This window comes from Myotis myotis, unplaced genomic scaffold (assembly GCF_014108235.1).
Source record: "Myotis myotis isolate mMyoMyo1 unplaced genomic scaffold, mMyoMyo1.p scaffold_m19_p_12, whole genome shotgun sequence".
In the NCBI taxonomy this organism is placed as follows: Eukaryota; Metazoa; Chordata; class Mammalia; order Chiroptera; family Vespertilionidae; genus Myotis; species Myotis myotis.
In genome coordinates this window covers 70711216-70730681 of record NW_023416316.1, presented here as the reverse complement: position 1 = coordinate 70730681, position 19466 = coordinate 70711216, and the positions used below count along the sequence as shown (strand labels likewise).

Below are 19466 nucleotides of genomic sequence, written 5' to 3'. Positions count from 1 at the left end.
CGGCATGATCTTGCTGAAGTTCAGGTTTCCAGCAGTTTCCAGCTAAACAAGCAGTTAGGCTGAGCAATAACATGGAGGATTGAGTCCAGTCTTTAGCAGAGTAGCAACTGTCAACTGTAGTAACATAACCACCTCTTAGACATGTTGGGCATCCCTCAGTGACTCCCACATGTACAGCCTAAATGGTGTAAGGGTGAAACTCACCACCAAGAGCTTTTGCTAAAGGCTTCTCTGGACACAGCCCAACACTGGACCTTGGACAAGAAAGGAAGCATCTTGTTCCTGAGATTAAAGAATTTCTAGTCTTGTCAGCCCATAAACAGAGATAGATAAACCTGAAATATAGGCTGAGTCAATAAGCAGCAAAGTATTTAATATCATACATAAACTACAGACAATGAGAACGTCAGTGGTGATTCCGTGGGAGGGACAGGACTCAGACTGTGAGCTCCCAAGAGCAAGCATCTGCTGTGTGGGTAGATGAACGTTGGGGAGCAAATGGCAGTGTGTTGGGCAGTGTCCTCTGTATGATCACATTTAATCTCCACTTCACAGAAAGGGAAACGGGCTCAGGGCACAGGAAGGGTTTTTGACCTAAGTCACAGTAATGGCTACAGTCATCTGTCCTCCTTTTCAGCTCCCAGTGGCCATGTCTTATGACGAGGACTGACGGAGGAGAGAGCATCTACTTTGAAAATAGACAAACCTAGGTTCAAATCCCCATTCCTTCATGTTCATTAATGAGACAACAGGCAAATTCTCTCAGTTTTCTCATCAGACCAATGAGTGTGACATCACCCATCTATGAGTTGTAGTGAGATCAAATGCACCCGCCTGTGTAAAATGCCCATCTCACACTATGTGCTCAATACACCATAGAGGTTATTGTTATTCTGTGAGGGAGAATGGAAAGAGCATAACATTTGTCGAGTGTCTATTTACTATTTGCATACGTTATCCATTTCACATGCAACTTAAAGCAACTGTTAAAGGATTAATTTTTTAACAAAGTTAAAATCATGACTCTCTTAAAATGTAAAATAAACATTTCAAGTATTGTACCAAGCTTAATAATTAATTAATGAGGTAACTAGAAAGATTTTACAACATATTCAAAGGAGAATTTAAAAACACACACACACACATATAGGCAATAAAGAATACTGAGATGAATTTACAAGTTTATGAAAAATTGGTTGATATCCATAGGGATATCAATTACATCCCACTGGACAAAATTTATTTGAATTTCTATGTTCAAGAATGACTTGTGCTACCACATTTTTTCTATAATTTACAGAGTTGTGAACTAGCTCAAGGACAATGAAAGTGTCCGGCCTATGTATAACCAGATAATCTGGAACAGTTACTCAGCACATTTTTAATTTTTGCTCATTTTAAATCTTTTTGCAATATTTTCTGATTATTATCCGCAGTTACAGTTATGGAAACCGGCTCATAGTGGCTGGGTGATTTGTTCAGAGTCACTAAAAGTATACAAGGCAATGTCTGGATTCAAACCCATCTTTCATGACTCCACATTAGAGTGGCTTTATTTGAGGGGCTGAGATTTGTTATTTTGTTTTTGTTTGTTTTTAGGGGATGAACAACCAATACATCCGACGAGAAGTCTTTTGCTGTGAAACTTGTCACGAGCTCAAAAGCTTCTGGGAAAAAGAAATTAGCAAACAGACTTACTACCGGGAGCTGGAGGAGGATCGTCAGGGAAGGAGCGCCCTGAGGAAGTATGTGGGGGTTTCTCTACTACTTTTGAAAGTAGGGTTCCCCAGAAATAGAGCAGATGTGAAGATGGGGAGACTGGATGATTTCATTACCCATTGTTCTGAGAATGCGAATGCTGGCTGTGGTGTGATAAAGTTGCTGCAGACAATAAGAAGGAAGAATGAGGGCTCAGGGAGGGGCCACCACGGGCCATGCAGAGCCACAGCAGAAACACCAGCTTCTCATCAGGTGGCAGAAGACAGAACCCAAGGGAAAGTCTAAGCCAGAGCCTTTCCTGGGGTCTCCATGGGAAAGGCGAGGAAGGGCAGGTAATCAGGTTGGGACTGTTACCTGAATAATTCCAGTGGTTTTATTTAGTCTATAGATGTGGTCCCTAGCTGCCTGGTCCCTTGACGTGGGATGATTTGGGACAGAGGAAATATGGCTTCACGGGGGACAATTAGATAAGCAAGTAGTTGGGGTCATAGGAGCAGGATTGATCTAGATGCTTAGCAGCCAAGCTTTTTGCTCTAAGAGAGGGCAAGCCCTGGATGGGCAGAGTTTATGTAGCCAGCAAGAGTTTCAAGATGTCAGAATATCATAAAGTATAGAAAATTAAAGACATGTTAAACTCCTCTACCCCATTCAGTTTTACCACAATCTATACCAGCGTTTCTCAACCTCAGCACATTTGACAGTTAGGGCCAGATAATTCTTGTTAACTATCTCCCAACATTAATAAATGTACCGTGGAAGGCATAGTCACCCCATTGAGAACCAATGACTTGTAGATAAAATGAGCATTTTTCTATAAATAACAATGAGGTTCTAGATGAACTACAAAATATCTCCCCATCCCGCCTCTGTTACCATCCCTAGCACATGAGATTATACTAAATTTCAGGATTAGGTCAATAGGTATGTGTAAGTGTGAAAGATCCCACGTCCGGGGTTATACATATTAAGATCTGTGCGGGAAGGCTGGTGTGGTCTTTTCCTCATTGGCAAATGAACTTGTGTTCTAGCCAAAGGAGTTCAGTCAGAGGAGAACATGTACTTATGTGAGAAGACATGTGTCACATGTGTCAACATTACTCTGAGGAAAAGGAGCAGCACCTACCCACACATGTGCAGAGCCTTGCAGCACACGAATCAGCTCAGTTTTTCAGGGACTGTCTATGTTTTCTCTCCCTAAAATAGGAGCAGCCCAGCCAAGTGTTCTGTTTGCCGAGATATCCACTCACAAGAGGAGTGGTGGCTGGGCCTTCTGCTAGTCAGCAAGGCACCGTGCCTCCATGTTTGTGAGCATGCCGAGCTGAAAACAAGTGTAATTCACATGTGCTGAGTCAACATGAACTTATAAAAACCTTTCTTAGCCCCTGAGGGTAAATAACCTATCTCCACACCCAGACAGGAGCTCTGCCACCAACCCAGCTTCATTCCCATGTAATGTGAAAACCAAGCTCTTCTGCACGCTGGAGCCCACATGTTAGAGTATCCAGTCCTGGCGATTCCAGGAAAGCAAGAAGTGTTTGTGGCAGGGTCCCGGCCATCTTCCTCCACTCAGTCCTGGTCCACAAGCTCATGGAACCAGATGCCAGTAAGAACCCTGTACTGCAGTTTCCTTTCCAGAAGCTCTGGGTGCAATATTAAAAGCAAAACTTGCAATATGATCTGATTTGGTCAAAATAGTTGTCTATATGCACACATACAAAGTGTACCTGTATGTACAGGAAAAAGGATAGAAAAAATACACTCAGGTATTAAGAGTGGTAAAATTTGACTCTTGGCATGGCAGAGTTTGTGTGTGTGCTCTATTTTCTCCCAGGTTTCTATAACAATACTAGTAGCCCAGTGCACAAAAATTTGTGCACTCAGGGCGGGGGGGTTGTCCCTCAGTTATTAAACATTTATCGGCACAACACTGACCACACTGGTGGTAGTGGTCGTCTTGTCAGAATGTGTTATATATGCAGATGAAAATCTATTTAAACAGATTTGATGTAGATATTTTCAAAGATGGAAGAATTGTCCCTGTCAACTATTTTAGTTGATTCATATCTTCAGTAATTGTCATCATTGCAAAGTTTTCAGTGCCCCCTATGGATTGCTGGATATAATAGGTCATGTGCTGTCCCTGTCCTTTGTAGCCTTTGTGACCTTAAGGAGGACTCTAGTTTTCCATTTATCTGTTTAAGTACCAACCTTACCAGCTTAAAAATGTAAGCTTTTAAGACTGCTCTCTCTGTTCCGTATCCTTCCGATGAAAAGTGGAGTTGGGTTGCAGCACAGGAGAGAAATTCAGAAGGGGAATATTGAAGTAATGACAGCAGTAGGAGAAGAGGGAACCTATTTCCCTGGCCACAGGCACTGGCACCTGGGGCCACAGGGCTGGCAGCTTCTCTGGGTGGCTGCAGCCTGGGACCTCGGGCGGGTTGCTTGTCCATCTCCTGGGCTGCAGCCAGCCATAGGCACTGGTGCCTGGACCAAATGTGGACAGCTTCTTCTTCTGGTGGCTTCTTCTTCTTCTGTGCTTCCAGGGAGGGCAGTCAGTTATGTGTATATGTGTGTGCATGCAAATATAGGCATGTACACGTGTGTATGTGGAAATCTGCTGGGCAAGTCAAAACTATAGAAGAGTTGCTCCCTATCTCTTGAATCTTCCAGAGATATCCCCCACTTTTTTATTCTATCACTACTGGAGAGTCAGTATTTGCAGCCATCTAGCCAGTGGCTCTCTCCGTGTCTATTTCTGACTTATTCTTTCCCTGTCTGTCTTCCAACCCCTAATCATATTTATACCTGGATGCATCATTTTTACTCCCAATATGCTGTATAGAGAAGGAGTCAGGATGCTGTCTTCCCATGAATAGTACTCAGTAACAAAACAATTGCATTTTAGTTGGGCAATGCCCTTACCCACCCTTCAAATCCCTTCCACCATGCATTTCTGTTTCCCTTTTTGTTTGTTGGATTATTCTCCTGCTCCTTCTCCTCACCCCACCACCCTTGGATCATAATGTAAAATTCTTTTACCATGTCAAGAAATTATTAAAAGTACAGGTACTTTGAAAAAAAAATGCAGGTACTTCTCCGAACACCGACTGGGGGGGGGGGGGGCAGGGAAGAGGTGGCTGCTGGTGGCCACCTCTTCCCTGACCCGCCCGGCTTCTCTGATCACTGTCAGCGGCAGGTGGCTTCTTCCGTCCTTCCCTTTTCGCCTTCCAGCATTGTGCCTACATTGGCATGTTTGTTGGCAGTTAATTTGCATATCACCCTGATTAGTGTAGCGAAGGTACAGTCAATTACCATGTTTGTCTATTATTAGATAGGATTGTACCATTTTGTAATTAGAGAATGAAATATAGAAAAGGCAACCAAATGCAAATGGTGCATACAACAAATGCATTAATTCTTCAGGCTCCTATATGCCACAGAAATGACCTTGTCAAAGTTGGGTTAGTTTGCTCCTCTTCCACAGGAAACATAATAAATCTTTTAAAATGTGAACTTTGATTAAAAATGGTGGTGGCATAAGTGGATGCTACACAGACATACTCCCAGGAGCAAACTGAAAAGACAACTAAAATTTTTTAAAAAAACAACAACCGCCGAGGCCGGTTTGGCTCAGTGGATAGAGCGTCAGTCTGTGGACTGAAGGGTCCCGGGTTCGGTTCCGGTCAAGGGCATGTACCTGGGTTGCGGGCACATCCCCAGTGGGAGATGTTCAGGAGGCAGCTGATCGATGTTTCTCTCTCATCGATGTTTCTAGCTCTCTATCTCTCTCCCTTCCTCTCTGTGGAAAATCAATAAAATATATTAAAAAAACAACAACAACCATCCTGAATAATCAACTAGCTGGAGAGAACCCTAATAACCAAGGACGGAAAGTGGAGACCACGTAGAGACTGGTAGGAATGGCGAAGGTGGAAAAGGGCTCTCTGGGCTTCCACAGACAGCAGCTGAAGTCCTGGAGAGATAGCTCATCTGTGGGGTTTTCTGCTGAGAACTCTGGGTCTAATCCCCAAGCTGGGCCCCCAACACAGAGCACCAGAACTGAGAAAGGTACTCACATAACCCGGCTGTGAAAAGCACTAGGGCTGTTGTCTTCCAGGGAGAGACAACTGGAAATGTAGACACCCTCTTAAAGGGCCCACACACAAAATTTCATGTGCAGCCACTCACCTTGGGCTACAGCAGAGGGAGGGCAGAGTGGACTGAAGCTGCATAAGCATAAGCCAGGGTTGAGGGCTCTGGGGTTTTCTGTCCTGAGTCATTCCCTCACACCAGAAAATACTAGACTTAAAGATGCACTCAGCAAAATAGCAGGATACAAAATCAACATCCAGAAATCAATGGCATTTTTATACACCTTTAATGAATTCTCAGACAGAGAAACTAAAAAAGGTATCCCAGTTACCACTGCAACAACAACAACAACAAAAATAAGATATTAAGATAGCTCGGAATAAACTTAACCAAGGAGGTAAAAGACCTATTCTTGTAAAACTATAAGACATTGAAAAAAGAAATAGAGGAAGATACAAATAAATGGAAGCATATACCATGTTTATTAATTAGAAGAATTAACATCATTAAAATATCTATCTACCCAAAGCAATCTATACATTGAACACCATCTGTATTAAAATACTAGTGGCATACTTCACAGAGCTGGAACAAATACTACAAAGACTTATATGGAACCATAAAAGATCCCAAAGAGCTGCAGCAATATTGAGAAAGAAGAACGAAATAGAAGGGATCACAATACCGGATATCTAGCTATACTACAGAGGCATTATAAACAAGACACCCGGGTACTGTCACAAAACAGGCATATAGACCAATGGATCAGAACAGAGACCCAGAAATTGGCCCACATCATTATGTCAATTAATATTTGACAAAAGAGGCAAGAACATACAATGGAGTAAAGACAGCATCTTTAACAAATGGTGTTGGGAAAACTGGACAGACACATGCAAAAAGATGAAAGGAGACCACCAGCTCACACCATACACAAGAATAAACTCAAAATTGATAAAAGACTTAACTGTAAGGCATGAAACCATAAAATGTTAAAGAAGAACATAGGCAGTAAAATCTCAGACATCTCACATAACAATATGTTTGCAGATACATCTTGTAGGGCAAAGGAGACTGGAGAAAATAAGTAAATGGAACTACATCAAAATAAAAGCTTCTGCACAGCAAAAGAACCAGCATCAAAATGGAAAGGGAGCCCACTGTATGGGAGAACAGATTTGCCAATGACACATCTGATAAAGGGTTAATATCCAAAATATATAAAGTACTCATACAATCAACAAAAGGAAGACAAACAATCCAATTAAAAAATGGGCAGAAGACCTGAGTAGACATTTCCCCAAAGAGGACCTACAAATGGCCAAGCGACATGAAAAAAAGCTCAAAGTCACTAATCATCAAAGAAATGCAAATTAAAACCACAATGAGATATTATTTCACATCTGTCAAGATAACTATCATAAAAAAAACCTACAAACAACAAGTGCTGGTGAGGATGTGGAGAAAAGGGAACACTATTTCACTGCCGGTGGGAATGCAGACTGGTGCAGCCATTGTGGAAAACAGAATGGAATTTCCTCAAAAATTAAAAATGGAACTTCTGTTTGACCCAGAGATCACACTTCTGGGAATATATCCTAAAAACCCCAAAAGCAATCAAAAAGAATATATGCACCCCTATGCTCATAGCAATGTTGTTTACAATAGCTAAGACTGACTTGGGGTTGCTTTTGCTCTTCTCTTTCTAGTACCTTACAAATTGATGTTAGATTATTTACTTGGGATTTTTCTTGTTTCTTGAGATAGGCCTGTAATGATATAAACTTCCCTCTTATTACTGCTGTCACTGCATCCCAGAGGTTTTGATATCTTGTAATGTCATTCTCATTGGCTCTATATATCTTTTGAACTCGCCTTTTATTTCTTCTTTGATCCAGCCATTTTTTCAGTAATATGTAGTTTAATCTTCACGTATTTGTGGGTTTCTTTATGTCCTTTTTGCAGTTGATTTCTAATGTCAAGGCATTATGGTTAGAGACTATGTTTGGTATAATTTCAATCTTCTCGAATTTGTTGATGCTAATTTTGTGACTAACATATGGTCTATCCTTGAGGCTGTCCCATGTGCACTGGAAAAGAATGCATCATCTGATTTTATGGGATGCAAGGTTCTTTAAATGTCAATTATGTCCATTTGGTCCAGTGTTTCATTTAAGGCCAATATCTCTATTGATTTTCTGTTTGGTTGATCTGTCTAGAGCTGTCAATGGAGTACTAAGGTCCCCAATTATCATTGTGTTTTGATCTGTTTCTCCCTTTAGTTCTGTGAATAGTTTTTTATATATTTCGGTGCTCCCTGGTTGGGTGCATATATATTAAGAAGTGTTATGTCTTATTGATGTAGTGTTCCCTTTATCATTATAAAGTATCCATCTTTGTCACATGTTATCTTTGTTTATTCTATTTTGTCAATTGTAAAGATGGCTACACTTGCTTTTCTGTGGCTGTTGTTTGCTTGGAGAGTCATTTTCCACCCTTTTGCTTTTTTTTTTTTTATTATTATTCCTTAAAGTATTACAAAGGGCATTACATATGTGTCCTTTTTTTTCCCCCCGCCCTTGACAATCCCTTGGCCTCCCCACTACCCACCAGTGTCTTATGTCCACTGGTTATGCTTATATGAATGCATACAAGTCCTTCGGTTGATCTCTTACCCTCCTCCCTCCTGCCCCCCAACCCTCCCCAGCCTTCCCACTGCAGTTTGACAATCTGTTTGAGGCAGCTCTGCCTCTGTATCTATTATTGTTCATAAGTTTATAACGGTCTTTATTATCCATGAATGAGTGAGATCATGTGGTATTTTTCTTTCATTGACTGGCTTATTTCACTTAGCATACTGCTCTCCAGTTCCATCCATGCTGTTGCAAATGATGAGTTCACCCTTTTGCTTTGAATCAACCTTTGACTTTGCAGCTTAGATGTGTCTCTTATAGGCAGCACACGGTTAGGTTTTTTCTCCACTCTCTACTCTGTGCCTCTTTATTGGTGAATTCAGGCCATTTCCATTTAGGCTAATAATTAATGTACTAGAGGCCCGGTGCACAAAAATTTGTGCACTCAGGGGGGAGGGGGAGGGGTCCCTCAGCCCGGCCTGTGCCCTCTTGCAGTCTGGGACTCCTCGGAAGATAACGACCTGCTGGCTTAGGCTTGCTCCCGAGTGGCAGAGGGCAGGCCTAATCCCTAGGTGCAGACCCTGGTCGGGCTCAGAGCAGGGCCGATTGGGGAGTTGGCTCGCCGCCCCCTGTCATGCACAGAGCAGGGCGGATTGGGAGGTTGCAATGCCACCCTCAGTCACGCTCAGGGTAGGGCCTATTGGGGGGTTGGGGCACCGCCCCCGTCACACTCCAGGCAGGGTCGATGGGAGGTTGGGTGCTGCCCCCTGTCACCCACAGAGCAGGGCCGATCAGGGGGTTGGGGCACTCCCCCCTGTCACACTCAGGGCAGGGCCGATGGGGAGGTTGCGGCTCCACCCCATCACACACAGAGCAGGGCCCATCAGGGGGTTGGGGAGCTCCCCCCTGTCAAACACAGAGCAGGGTCAATCAGGGGGTTGGGGAGCTCCCCCTGTCACTCACAGAGCAGGGTCCATCAGGGGGTTGAGGAGCTCCCCACTGTCACTGACAGAATAGGGCTGATAGGGGAGATGGAGCACCTACCCCTGTCATGCACAGAGCAGGGCCGATCAGGGGGTTGGGGAGCTCCCCCCTGTCAAACACAGAGCAGGGTCAATCAGGGGGTTGGGGAGCTCCCCCTGTCACTCACAGAGCAGGGTCCATCAGGGGGTTGAGGAGCTCCCCACTGTCACTGACAGAATAGGGCTGATAGGGGAGATGGAGCACCTCCCCCTGTCACACACAGAGCAGGGCCGATCAGGGGGTTGGGGAGCCGCCACTGTCACACTCAGGGCAGGGCCGATGAGGAGGTTATGGCTCTACCCCATCACACACAGAGCAGGGCCTGGGGGGAGGGGGGCACCGCCCTCTATCACCCACAGAGCAGGGCCGATCAGGGGGTTGGGGCACCGCCACTCTCACACTCAGGGCAGGGCCAATGGGGAGGTTATGGCTCTACCCTGTCACACACAGAGCCGCAGGGCGATCAGGGGGTTTGGGCGCTGCCCCCTGTCACGCTGATCCCGGTGCCTGGAGGCCTCGCGGCTCCGCTGATCCCGGTGCTGGGAGGCATATTACCCTTTTACTATATAGAATAGAGGCCTGGTGCATGGGTGGGGGCTGGCTGGTTTGCCCTGAAGGGTGTCCTGGATCAGGGTGGGGGGCCCACTGGGGTGCCTGGCCAGCCTGGATGAGGGGATGATGGCTGTTTGCAGCTGGTCACACACCCTTCAGGGTGGGGGTCCCCACTGGGGTGCCTGGCCAGTCTGGGTGAGGGGCTGAGGGCTGTTTTCAGGCTGGGACTGAAGCTCCCAACTGCTCCTTTTTTTCTTTTCTTTTTTTATTCTGGGCCAGCTTTAGCTCTGGCTCCAGCTCTGAGGCCTCTGCTGTTGAAAGAAGGTATCTGGTTTGTTTGGGTTCTATAATCGAAACTCTGTATCAACTCCAGCTCTGAGATCCCAGCTCGCTGAAAGCTGGTTTTGGGGGTTTTGTTTAGCTTCTGTATTTGTTACAATGTTTCAAACTGCAGCTCAGAGGCCAGCAAGGCAGGTGGGGAACGTTGGAGTCCTCCATCACTGAAGCAAGCAAGCCTCATGCTAGTTTCAAGCTGCCTGGCTGCCGGCCGCCATCTTGGCTGGCAGTTAATTTTGATATCTTGCTGATTAGCCAATGGGAAGGGTAGCGGTCGTACACCAATTACCATGTTTCTCTTTTATTAGATAGGATGAGGATTTCCTATAGCCATTTTATCTTTTGTTTTTTGGTAGTTCTGGGTCTTCATTGGTCCTTTTCCTTTATGTTTCTATTGTTTTTGTTTGATCATATTCCATACATCTTTGCTCTGTTTCCTCTTTTTTTAAGCTATATGTCCTGGTTTGGGGATTTCTGTGTGTGGTTACCATCCTATATAATAAAAGGGTAATATGCAAATCAACCAAATGGTGGAATGACCAGTCGCTTTGATGTGCACTGACAACCAGGGGGCAGACGTGCAATGCAGGAGCTTCCCCCTAGTGGTCAATGTGCTCCCACAGGTGGAGCGCCCCTCAGCCACACCCGGGCCAACAGCTGGCTAGTGCAGTGGCAGTGGCGGGAGCCTCTCCTGCCTCCACAGGATGTCCAACTGCGGCTTAGGCCCAGTACCCACCATCAGTCAAATATCCCCCAAGGGCTCCCAGACTGCTAAAGGGTGCAGGCCAGGCTGAGAACCCCCACCTTCCAAGTGCACGAATGTCATGCACCAGGCCTCTAGTTAGATTTATAAAAAATTGAGTTGTATATACACCATAACTTGTTTTTTTATTTTCATTTTTTAGTGCATCTGATCTTCATCTTTCTTAGCCACTTCAGAACTTTCCCCCCTCCTCTTTTATATTTAGTTGTCACAAATTCTCCCTGTTTATGTTGTAAGTTTTTTTGGGATCTTACTTATAGTGTTGTGACTTTATGGTCTTTGTTTCAAGTAGAATAACTCCTTGAGTATTTCCTGCAATTGAGCTTTTCTGGTGATAAAATCCCTCAGTTTCTGTATGTCTGGGAACATCTTTATTTCTCCTTCATATTTAAAGGATAATTTTGCTAGATATATTATTTGTGGCTGGTAATTTCTCTCTTTCAGATGTTTGAATATTTGGTTCCACTTTCATCTGGCATGTAGAGTTTCTGCTGAGAAGTTGGATGAAATTCTGATGAGTTTTCCTTTGTAGGTCAACTTCCTTCTTTTCCGTGACTGCCTTGATAATTTTTTCTTTGTCATTATTTTTGACAGCTTTAATACCAAATGCCTTGGAGAGGGCCTCTTTGGATTGACATAACTAGGTATTCTGATTACTTCTTGGAATCAAGGATCTAGTCTTTCTATGGTTTTGGGAAGTTCTCGCCCACTATTTGTTTTAATAGACTCTCCATTCCATGCTCCCTCTCTTTCTCCTCCACAACGCCTATACTTCCAATATTGCCTTTCCTGATGGAGCCAGATAGCTCCTGTAGAGCTCTTTAATTTTTCTTTATGCTCAGGTCTCTCTCTTCTTCCCTCTGCATCATTTCTTGCTTCATATCTTGGATATCACTAATTATTTCCTCCATTTTGTTGCTTCTGTTTTCTATACTCAATAGTTTACTCTCCATCTCCTTAACTGCACTCTTCATTTTCAGAATTTCTGATCAGTTCTTTTTGAAACTTCTAATCTCTTTGGTAAAGCACCCTTTTTGTGTATTGATTTGTTTTCGGAGTGCACTGAATTCCCTGTTGGTATTTTCTCTCATCTTGTTGAGTGTTTTCAGAACTGCAATCCTGAAATCTCCATCATTTATATCACATGTTTCCATGTGATTCAGTTTTCTTCCTGGGGGTTTTTCATTTCCTTTCTTGTCATCTCCGTTACTGTGGTTCTTCATGGTACTTGCTGTCCTTTGCTTACACATTTATCTCTGAAGAGGTCTTTCTATTTTCCAACAGATGGCACTGGATTGGAAGATTTTTTTTACCTCTGTGGTCTTCCAGTCTTGAATCTCTGCAGCTTCCATAGGCAATACAGCTGCACTGCTTGGGGTGGTATTTATTTTGCCATCATCATAGTGGCAACCCCTGACCTTCATGGGGTCCTGACAACACCTGTTTTTACTTTCATTATGAGAATTTTTTGTTTTGTTGTTAATCCTTACCCAGGGATATTTTTCCATTGATTTTTAGAGAGAAGAGCAGGTGTGAGACAGAGGGAGAGAAACATCAATGTGAGAGAGACACACCAATTGATTGCCTCCCACACTCACCCCACCCAGGATACATGCCCTTGAGTGGAATCAATCTCATGATCCTTCATTCCAAGGGCCAATGCTCTAACCACTGAGATAAACATGCTAGGGCAAGAGTTTTTGTTTGGTTTGGTTTGGTTTTCATATTTTTCTTTTTTTTTCTGGTGGGTTTTTGGTGTTTGTTTTGATCATTCTATGAGGTGGGTGGTATCTCCTTGTGGTTTTAATTTGCATCTTTCTAATTATGTTGAGCACCTTTTATAGGCTTATTTCTCATCCACACAACTTCTTTGGTAAAATGTCTGTTCAAATTTGTTACCACTTATATGTTTAGTTATTTATTTTCATCTCATTGAGTTTGGAATTTTATATATTCTGGAACCAAGCCCATGAATATGTGATTTTTTAATATCTTCTCTCTATTTGTGGCTTGTCTTTTATTTTATTTACAGTATCTTTCACAGAGCAAATTTAAATCCAAATCTTCCTTTTTTTTTTAATGACTCATGCCTTTTGTGTTGTATCTAAGAACTCTTTCTGGACCAAGGGATATAATAAAGAAAACCTTTTGTGGGTGTTTTCCTAAAAAGTCTTAGTCTTACATTAGATCAATAATTTATTTTATATAAGATGTAGAATATGGGTCAAAGTCCACACTTTCTTTTGAATATGGATGTATGATGTCCTAGCCCCATTTGTGTATATATATATATATATATATATATATATATATATATATATATGCCTTCCTCCAATGAGTTGTCTTTGCCCTTTGTCAAAAGCAATTGGCCATATTTGTGTATATTCATTTCTGGGCTCTCTATTTAAATCCATTGATCTATTTGCAATAGATCTTCACCAACGGCATGCTGTCTTGATGGTGATAGCCTTATATTAAGTCTCAAAATCATGCAGTGTGAGTCCTCCAACTTTCTTTTTCTTCAAAATTGTTTTCGCTAATCTATTTCTTTTTTCTTTCCATACAAAATTAATATCCACTTATTCTTATCTACAAAAGATGGGACATTGATTGAGATTACATTGAATCCACACAGAAAGGAATACACTTTGGGGGGAAATTATATATTCAGAGGCTTTGCTCATTTGTCTATTTACTTTTCCCTTCACTAATTTGTAAAAGTCATATGTTTCTCTTAATAATGTTCTTTTACAAGGAAAAAAAAACCATCGTGGGACCGGCAGGCATGGAGGCCAATGCACTAAGCCCAGTGTACTGTTTCTCCCCTCAGGCTCAGAGAAGGATGGAAGCGGAGACTGGAGGAGAGACTGCGCATGCTGGACCGTCCTGAGGAGAAGCCGCAGGAGGCGAACACTGTGGGCTGACAGCCTCCTGCCTCCTCCACTTCACAGACAACAAGCCAAGGGCACTTTCTAGGAGATAAACGGATGCTTCCTTTCTGTCCACTTACTGAGCAGGACACTCAGTTTGCTCTCCCATTTACATGCGAGTCCTTCCTGTGCTCATGGAGGGTCCTACCCAAGGCGTCCTCCCTGCAGGAGCATGATTGCCAATGGGGTAGGAAGCTCCGGTGGTTTAATATAAAAGCTCCTGGAACTAGCACTCCCCCGCTTCACAGATCCACACAGTGCAGCTTATTTCCACATTTCCTTCTCCTTGTGAAAGCTGACTGCCTTCTCCAAGCTGAGGGAGGGCAATGATCTTGATGGGAATCTGGTTTCCTCAGTCTTTTGGGAAAACAGTCATATAATCTTTGCTTCCTGTCTCCCCTGTGTGTGAAGACAAAAATGAAACCACTTACAGAAATAAAGCAATTACTATAAAGAGAAGATATGGTTTGAAAATAAAAGGAACTAATTTATTTTCTCTTCGTATGATTTGAGTTGCTTTTTTTTCCATGAACATGCTTAATTAGAAATAAGCAGTGAAAACAAGATAATGCTCAGTACACATGTTTGCGGTGCCCTCGCTGGTGTGTGCCTTGTGCTAATTCCCCGTCTTGGTTAGTTCTCAGCTGCAATAGCAATGCCAGCTCCAGTTGTCCCCAGACATGTTCTGGAATTTCAAGCCACCCTCACTGCAGCTCCTCTCAGGCCCAGGTCATGGTCACAGGGCAGGAGGGATTCCAGCAGCCACTAGGGCTCCTCTGCCCAGGGATTCCGCATTAGGGGAAAGGAGCAGAGTGGGGAGCCCTGGGCGGCCACGGAACCCAGATGACCTGAGGTACAGGGGGTGAGGTGGCTGATACTCTGAGACAGGCTAGGGATGCCATCTGGGGGTATAAACTGCTCCCCCTGGAAAACTGGAAGAGCTCGTCATGGCTGAGAGAGCCATGGGTGGCAAGAGGGCTAGAGAGGTGGTTCTTGGTCACCACAGTTACCAGAGCCAGGATGCAACACTCAGGACCCTGCTATGGGCCCTTATCCAATCTGCATACAACAAAGAAACAGCAAACATTAAACAGCAGCTGGGGAAATGTGTGCAATGTTTTTTGTTTTTTTTTAAAAAGTGGCTAATAGTAAAATGGAATAGTAGCAAGGACAAAGCATCATTGGGAATATATATCAAGGTGCCTAACCACATCTGGGGGTCATGAAAAATCCCCGAGAAACTGCTGTTGAAGCTGAGGCCTGTAAAAGTGAGCAAGAGTCATCCAGGAAAATGGGCACGGAGGGATGCTCTTGGCAGAGAAGAGCTAGAGGAGCAGAGCTGCAGGGCAGGGCCTGGGGTCCTGGGGAAATGTGTGCCCATGACACAGAGGAGGAGGGGAGCTGCTCTGGAGGAGGGCGGGGAGCTGAGCAGGGGCTTCCGGAGCCCAGGCTGAGATTCTGGATGGACCCACAGGGGCACACGAAGCCTTGGCAGGTTTTAGGAAGAATGAGCTGATTAGCTTTGCATTTCTAATTTTTTCAGATTTTGTAATACACATACATACATGTATAGAATTTATAGAAGTTCATAAGTATGGTCCTATCATACATGCTGATGTGATTTTATTACAGTTGAATATTAACCTTTTCTCCTTTGTCTTGGCTGTCTCCCTCCCTTTCTTCTCTCTCTCTCTCTCTCTCTCTCTCTCTCTCTCTCTCTCTCTCTTAATATATACTAGAGGCCGGGTGCACAAATTGGTGCATGAGGGGTAGGAGGAACTGTGGGAGGTTGTCCAGCAGGCCCCAATCTGGTTGTGTAGATGTGCTTAGGTAGCAGCAAGCAAAGACCACAGACTGGACGCCCCAAACAGCCTGAACACCAGCTATGCTCTGAGGTGGAAATACAGTTCTTCTTCCCTGTCTGTGCTCCAGCAGCCTCACTCTCCCAGGATGGGAGTTGCTGACAGACAGGCCATCTGTCCTACCTCAGCCACACATTTTCTCAGGGCTCCAACCCCAAGCATGATAGGTAGCTGGCTCTGCCAATGGTGGCACACCACCATAGAAGTGCTAGGCAATCAGTGGTTGGGAGCCCAGAAACATGTGGGCTGAGCTAGAAGTGGCTAACAAGGGCAGGAGGGCGAGTGGCAGGGTGTGGTGGCAGAGATGATGGTGGTGGTGTTTACTTTACGTCTTTGCAGTTAGGCTGCTGCCTTGCCCCTTCTGCCCCCTCTGAGCTGCTACTCTCCCTTGACCAGCACCTGGGCACTCTCTTCCTACAGACTTCCGGGACCCAGATTCTCTGGTGACTAGAGTCTTAGCAGGAGAGAGAGACCATGGGAGGTTGGCTGTGGGAGCGCATTGACCACCAGGGGGCAGCTCCTGTATTGAGCATCTGCCCCATGATGGTTGGTATGAGTCATAGTGACCAGTCATTCCAGGCGTTCCGGTCTTTTGGTTGTAACAGTTGCTTAAGCTTTTATGTATAGAGATTTTAATTGATTTCAGAGAGGAAAGGAGAGGAAGAGAGAGATAGAAACATCAATGATGACAGAGAATTATTGATTGGCTGCCTCCTGCATGCCTCTCACTGGGGATCAAGCCTGCAATCCAGTATGTGCCCTTGACTGGAATCAAAACTGGGACCCTTCAGTCTGCAGGCCAACGCTCTATCCACTGAGCCAAACTAGCTAGGGCCCCTTTCTTCTCTATCATCAGCAACCCTGGCATCCCCTAATCCGTGGTCCGAAAACTGTGGCTCGCGAGCCACATGCGGCTCTTTGGCCCCTTGAATGTGGCTCTTCCTAAGCCTTAGGAGTACCCTAATTAAGTTAATAACAATGTACCTACCTATATAGTTTAAGTTTAAAAAATTTGACCCTCAAAAGAAATTTCAATCATTGTACTGTTGATATTTGGCTCTGTTAACTAATGAGTTTGCTGACCACTGCAACCCATGTTAATAGCCCAGTGTGGGTCCTCATGCAGGTTCCTCTGTGCTCACATACACACTCACACTAAAACACATCACATAAACTGTGCATCTAAAGGGCTTCGTGTGGGTGTGTGTGTGGAAGCATTTTACAAAGTAGGATCATCGTATCACACGCTCTGCATCTTGGTTTACTCACTCAGCTGCACCTCCTGCAGCGTCAGGACAGTGCAGCTGTACTTCACATTTCTCATGGATCGTGTGTCACTCTGCTGTGGGTGTTTCCTAATAATTCTTTTCCTAATAATTTCCTCAGCAATTCGTTCAGAGACAGACAGTCACCCAATGTCCAGGTGTTCGCTATTGGAATAATTCAGCAGTAAATAGTCTTGTTCACAGGTCCTTTATGCTAGTGGTTTTATGCTGGGAAGTAGATCCCCAGGAACGGAGGATGAGAACAAACAGCATTGCCTTTTCCACTTTTAAAATATTTCTGGAATGCTTTCCAGAAAGGATGGTGAAATTCCCACTGGAGCCAGCAGCTCAAGAGAGTTCCCTTCTCCCTGCCTCACTGCCAGCAGTAAGGGTGACAGCCATTCTCAATTTCTTCTAGTCAAGGGATGTAGACATCACTTCCTTTCTTTGACCTCCAGTGATGAGGTTTCTTTTCATTTGTTTGTTCATTCATTTAATTTCTTCATCTTTGAATTGCTCATGAAGCCCTAGTGCCCATTTATCTAAGGTTGTCTTTCTATGTCAGTGTGTACAAACTCTTTACACATTGTAAAGTTTAACCCCTGGATTGCCATTTGCATTAAAAATCTAGAGGCCTGGGAAGACCTGCCTAGACATCCATTGTAAGTCTGAAAAGCTCAAAGACATAAAGGAAAGACAGACATAGCTGCCTGTGTAAAAATGAAAAGCTTATATGTGGCCACAGGTACCATAAGCAGAATGGCTTTGGCAGACTTTCAGGCTTAAATGATCACTTGTCAGCAGTTGGGAAAGTGGATTAGAGGGGAAATGGCCCGAGACGGGGAGAGATGAAGGAAGAGGCAGTTTCTGATAAAGATGAGCAGAGAGGCTAGGTCTTACAGGTTCCTAAAACAAGATGTTAATTTATTTTAACTGGCATTTAATTAACATGAGTTAAGTAAAATGAATAGGGCCCGACAGGTGTGGTCCAGTGGTTGAGCATCAATCTATGACCCAGAAGGTCACAGTTCAATTCTAGGTCAGGGCATATGCCCGAAGTTCTGGGTTGATCCCTACGGAGGGGGGAGAGGGGGTGCAGGGGTAGGGCATGCAGGAAGCATCCAATCAATGATTCTCTCTCATCATTGATGCTTCTAACTCTCCTTTTCTCTCCCTTCCTCTCTGAAGTCAATAAAAATATATTTAAAAAAGAATAGGAGCCTAAAGAGACCGCAGAGCTGGTCCTGTTACATGGGACCCGAGCTGTGGTTTCTTCATCTGTGGTTTCCTGTCTGTGGTGATGGGCATCCTGTCATCTCTCTTCCCCGTGGCTGAGATTAAGTAGCAGATGTAAGAGCTCCCAGAGCAGGACCTGGCCTGCAGCGAGGCCTCTGCATTCCTCAGCTCTGCCTCCTTCCAGCCCCGCTGCCACTCGATGGGCCCACTGGATGTGAGGGCTCGTTGGGGCAGCGGCTACCAGCCTGCCTGCTGACCACCGTCACCTGGAACAGTTTTTAAATGTATGCATCCCTGGCTCCACTCCCATGTTTCTAATTCCGTGGCCTGGTGTGAGGATCAGGAATGTTGTATTTGTATCAAGCTGCCCAGCAGATCTGGATGCTTAGCCAGACGTGGGACCTGCTCCCCCAGAGGGTGCAGGGGCCAGTGGAGAAGACAAACAATTAAAACTGATTGGTCGTCAGGCTGCACACCAGATCTCTAGGATTTAGTCATCAGAATGAATAAAATTGTGACATCTCCCCACTTCCCTGCCCCCAGCCCCTAGCAGCCACTATCCTATATAATAAAGAGGTAATATGCCAATTAACCCTCATGCCCTCACAGGATGGCTGCCTAGGACCAGGCCAGCAGGAGGGTTAGTGAGGGATGACCAAATGACTGAACAAGCAGGCTGCATGAGGCAACCAGGCCGGTGGGGGTGCCGTGAGGGGTGACCAGGCTGGCAGGGGGGCAGTTAGCGCTGATCAGGCTAGCATGCAGAGACAGTGAGGGGTGGTCAGGCCAGTAGGGGGGCACAGTTAGGTGTGAACAGGCAGGCAGGTGAGCTATTAGGAGCCAGTGGTCCAGGATTGTGAGAGGGATGTCTGACTGCCATTTAGGCCCAATCTTCAGGATCTGGCCTAAACTGAAAGTCAGACATCCCCCGAGGGGTCCTGGATTGGAGATGGTGCAGGCTGGGCTGAAGGGACCCCCTCACCCCCATGCATGAATTTCATGCCCCGGGCCTCTAGTAATTAATAATACTGTGTTATATACTCAAAATTTGCTAA

General features: G+C 44.7%; 1 protein-coding gene across 1 annotated transcript; it reads left to right on the top strand.

Moving 5' to 3' along the window:
• Positions 1–1602: 1602 nt before the first annotated feature.
• Positions 1603–14042, top strand: LOC118667218 (protein FAM240B-like). Its single transcript, XM_036330110.1, has 2 exons — positions 1603–1745; positions 13949–14042. The coding sequence occupies exons 1-2, from the start codon at positions 1603–1605 to the stop codon at positions 14040–14042; spliced, it is 237 nt and encodes a 78-aa protein (XP_036186003.1).
• The last annotated feature ends 5424 nt before the right edge of the window (positions 14043–19466 follow it).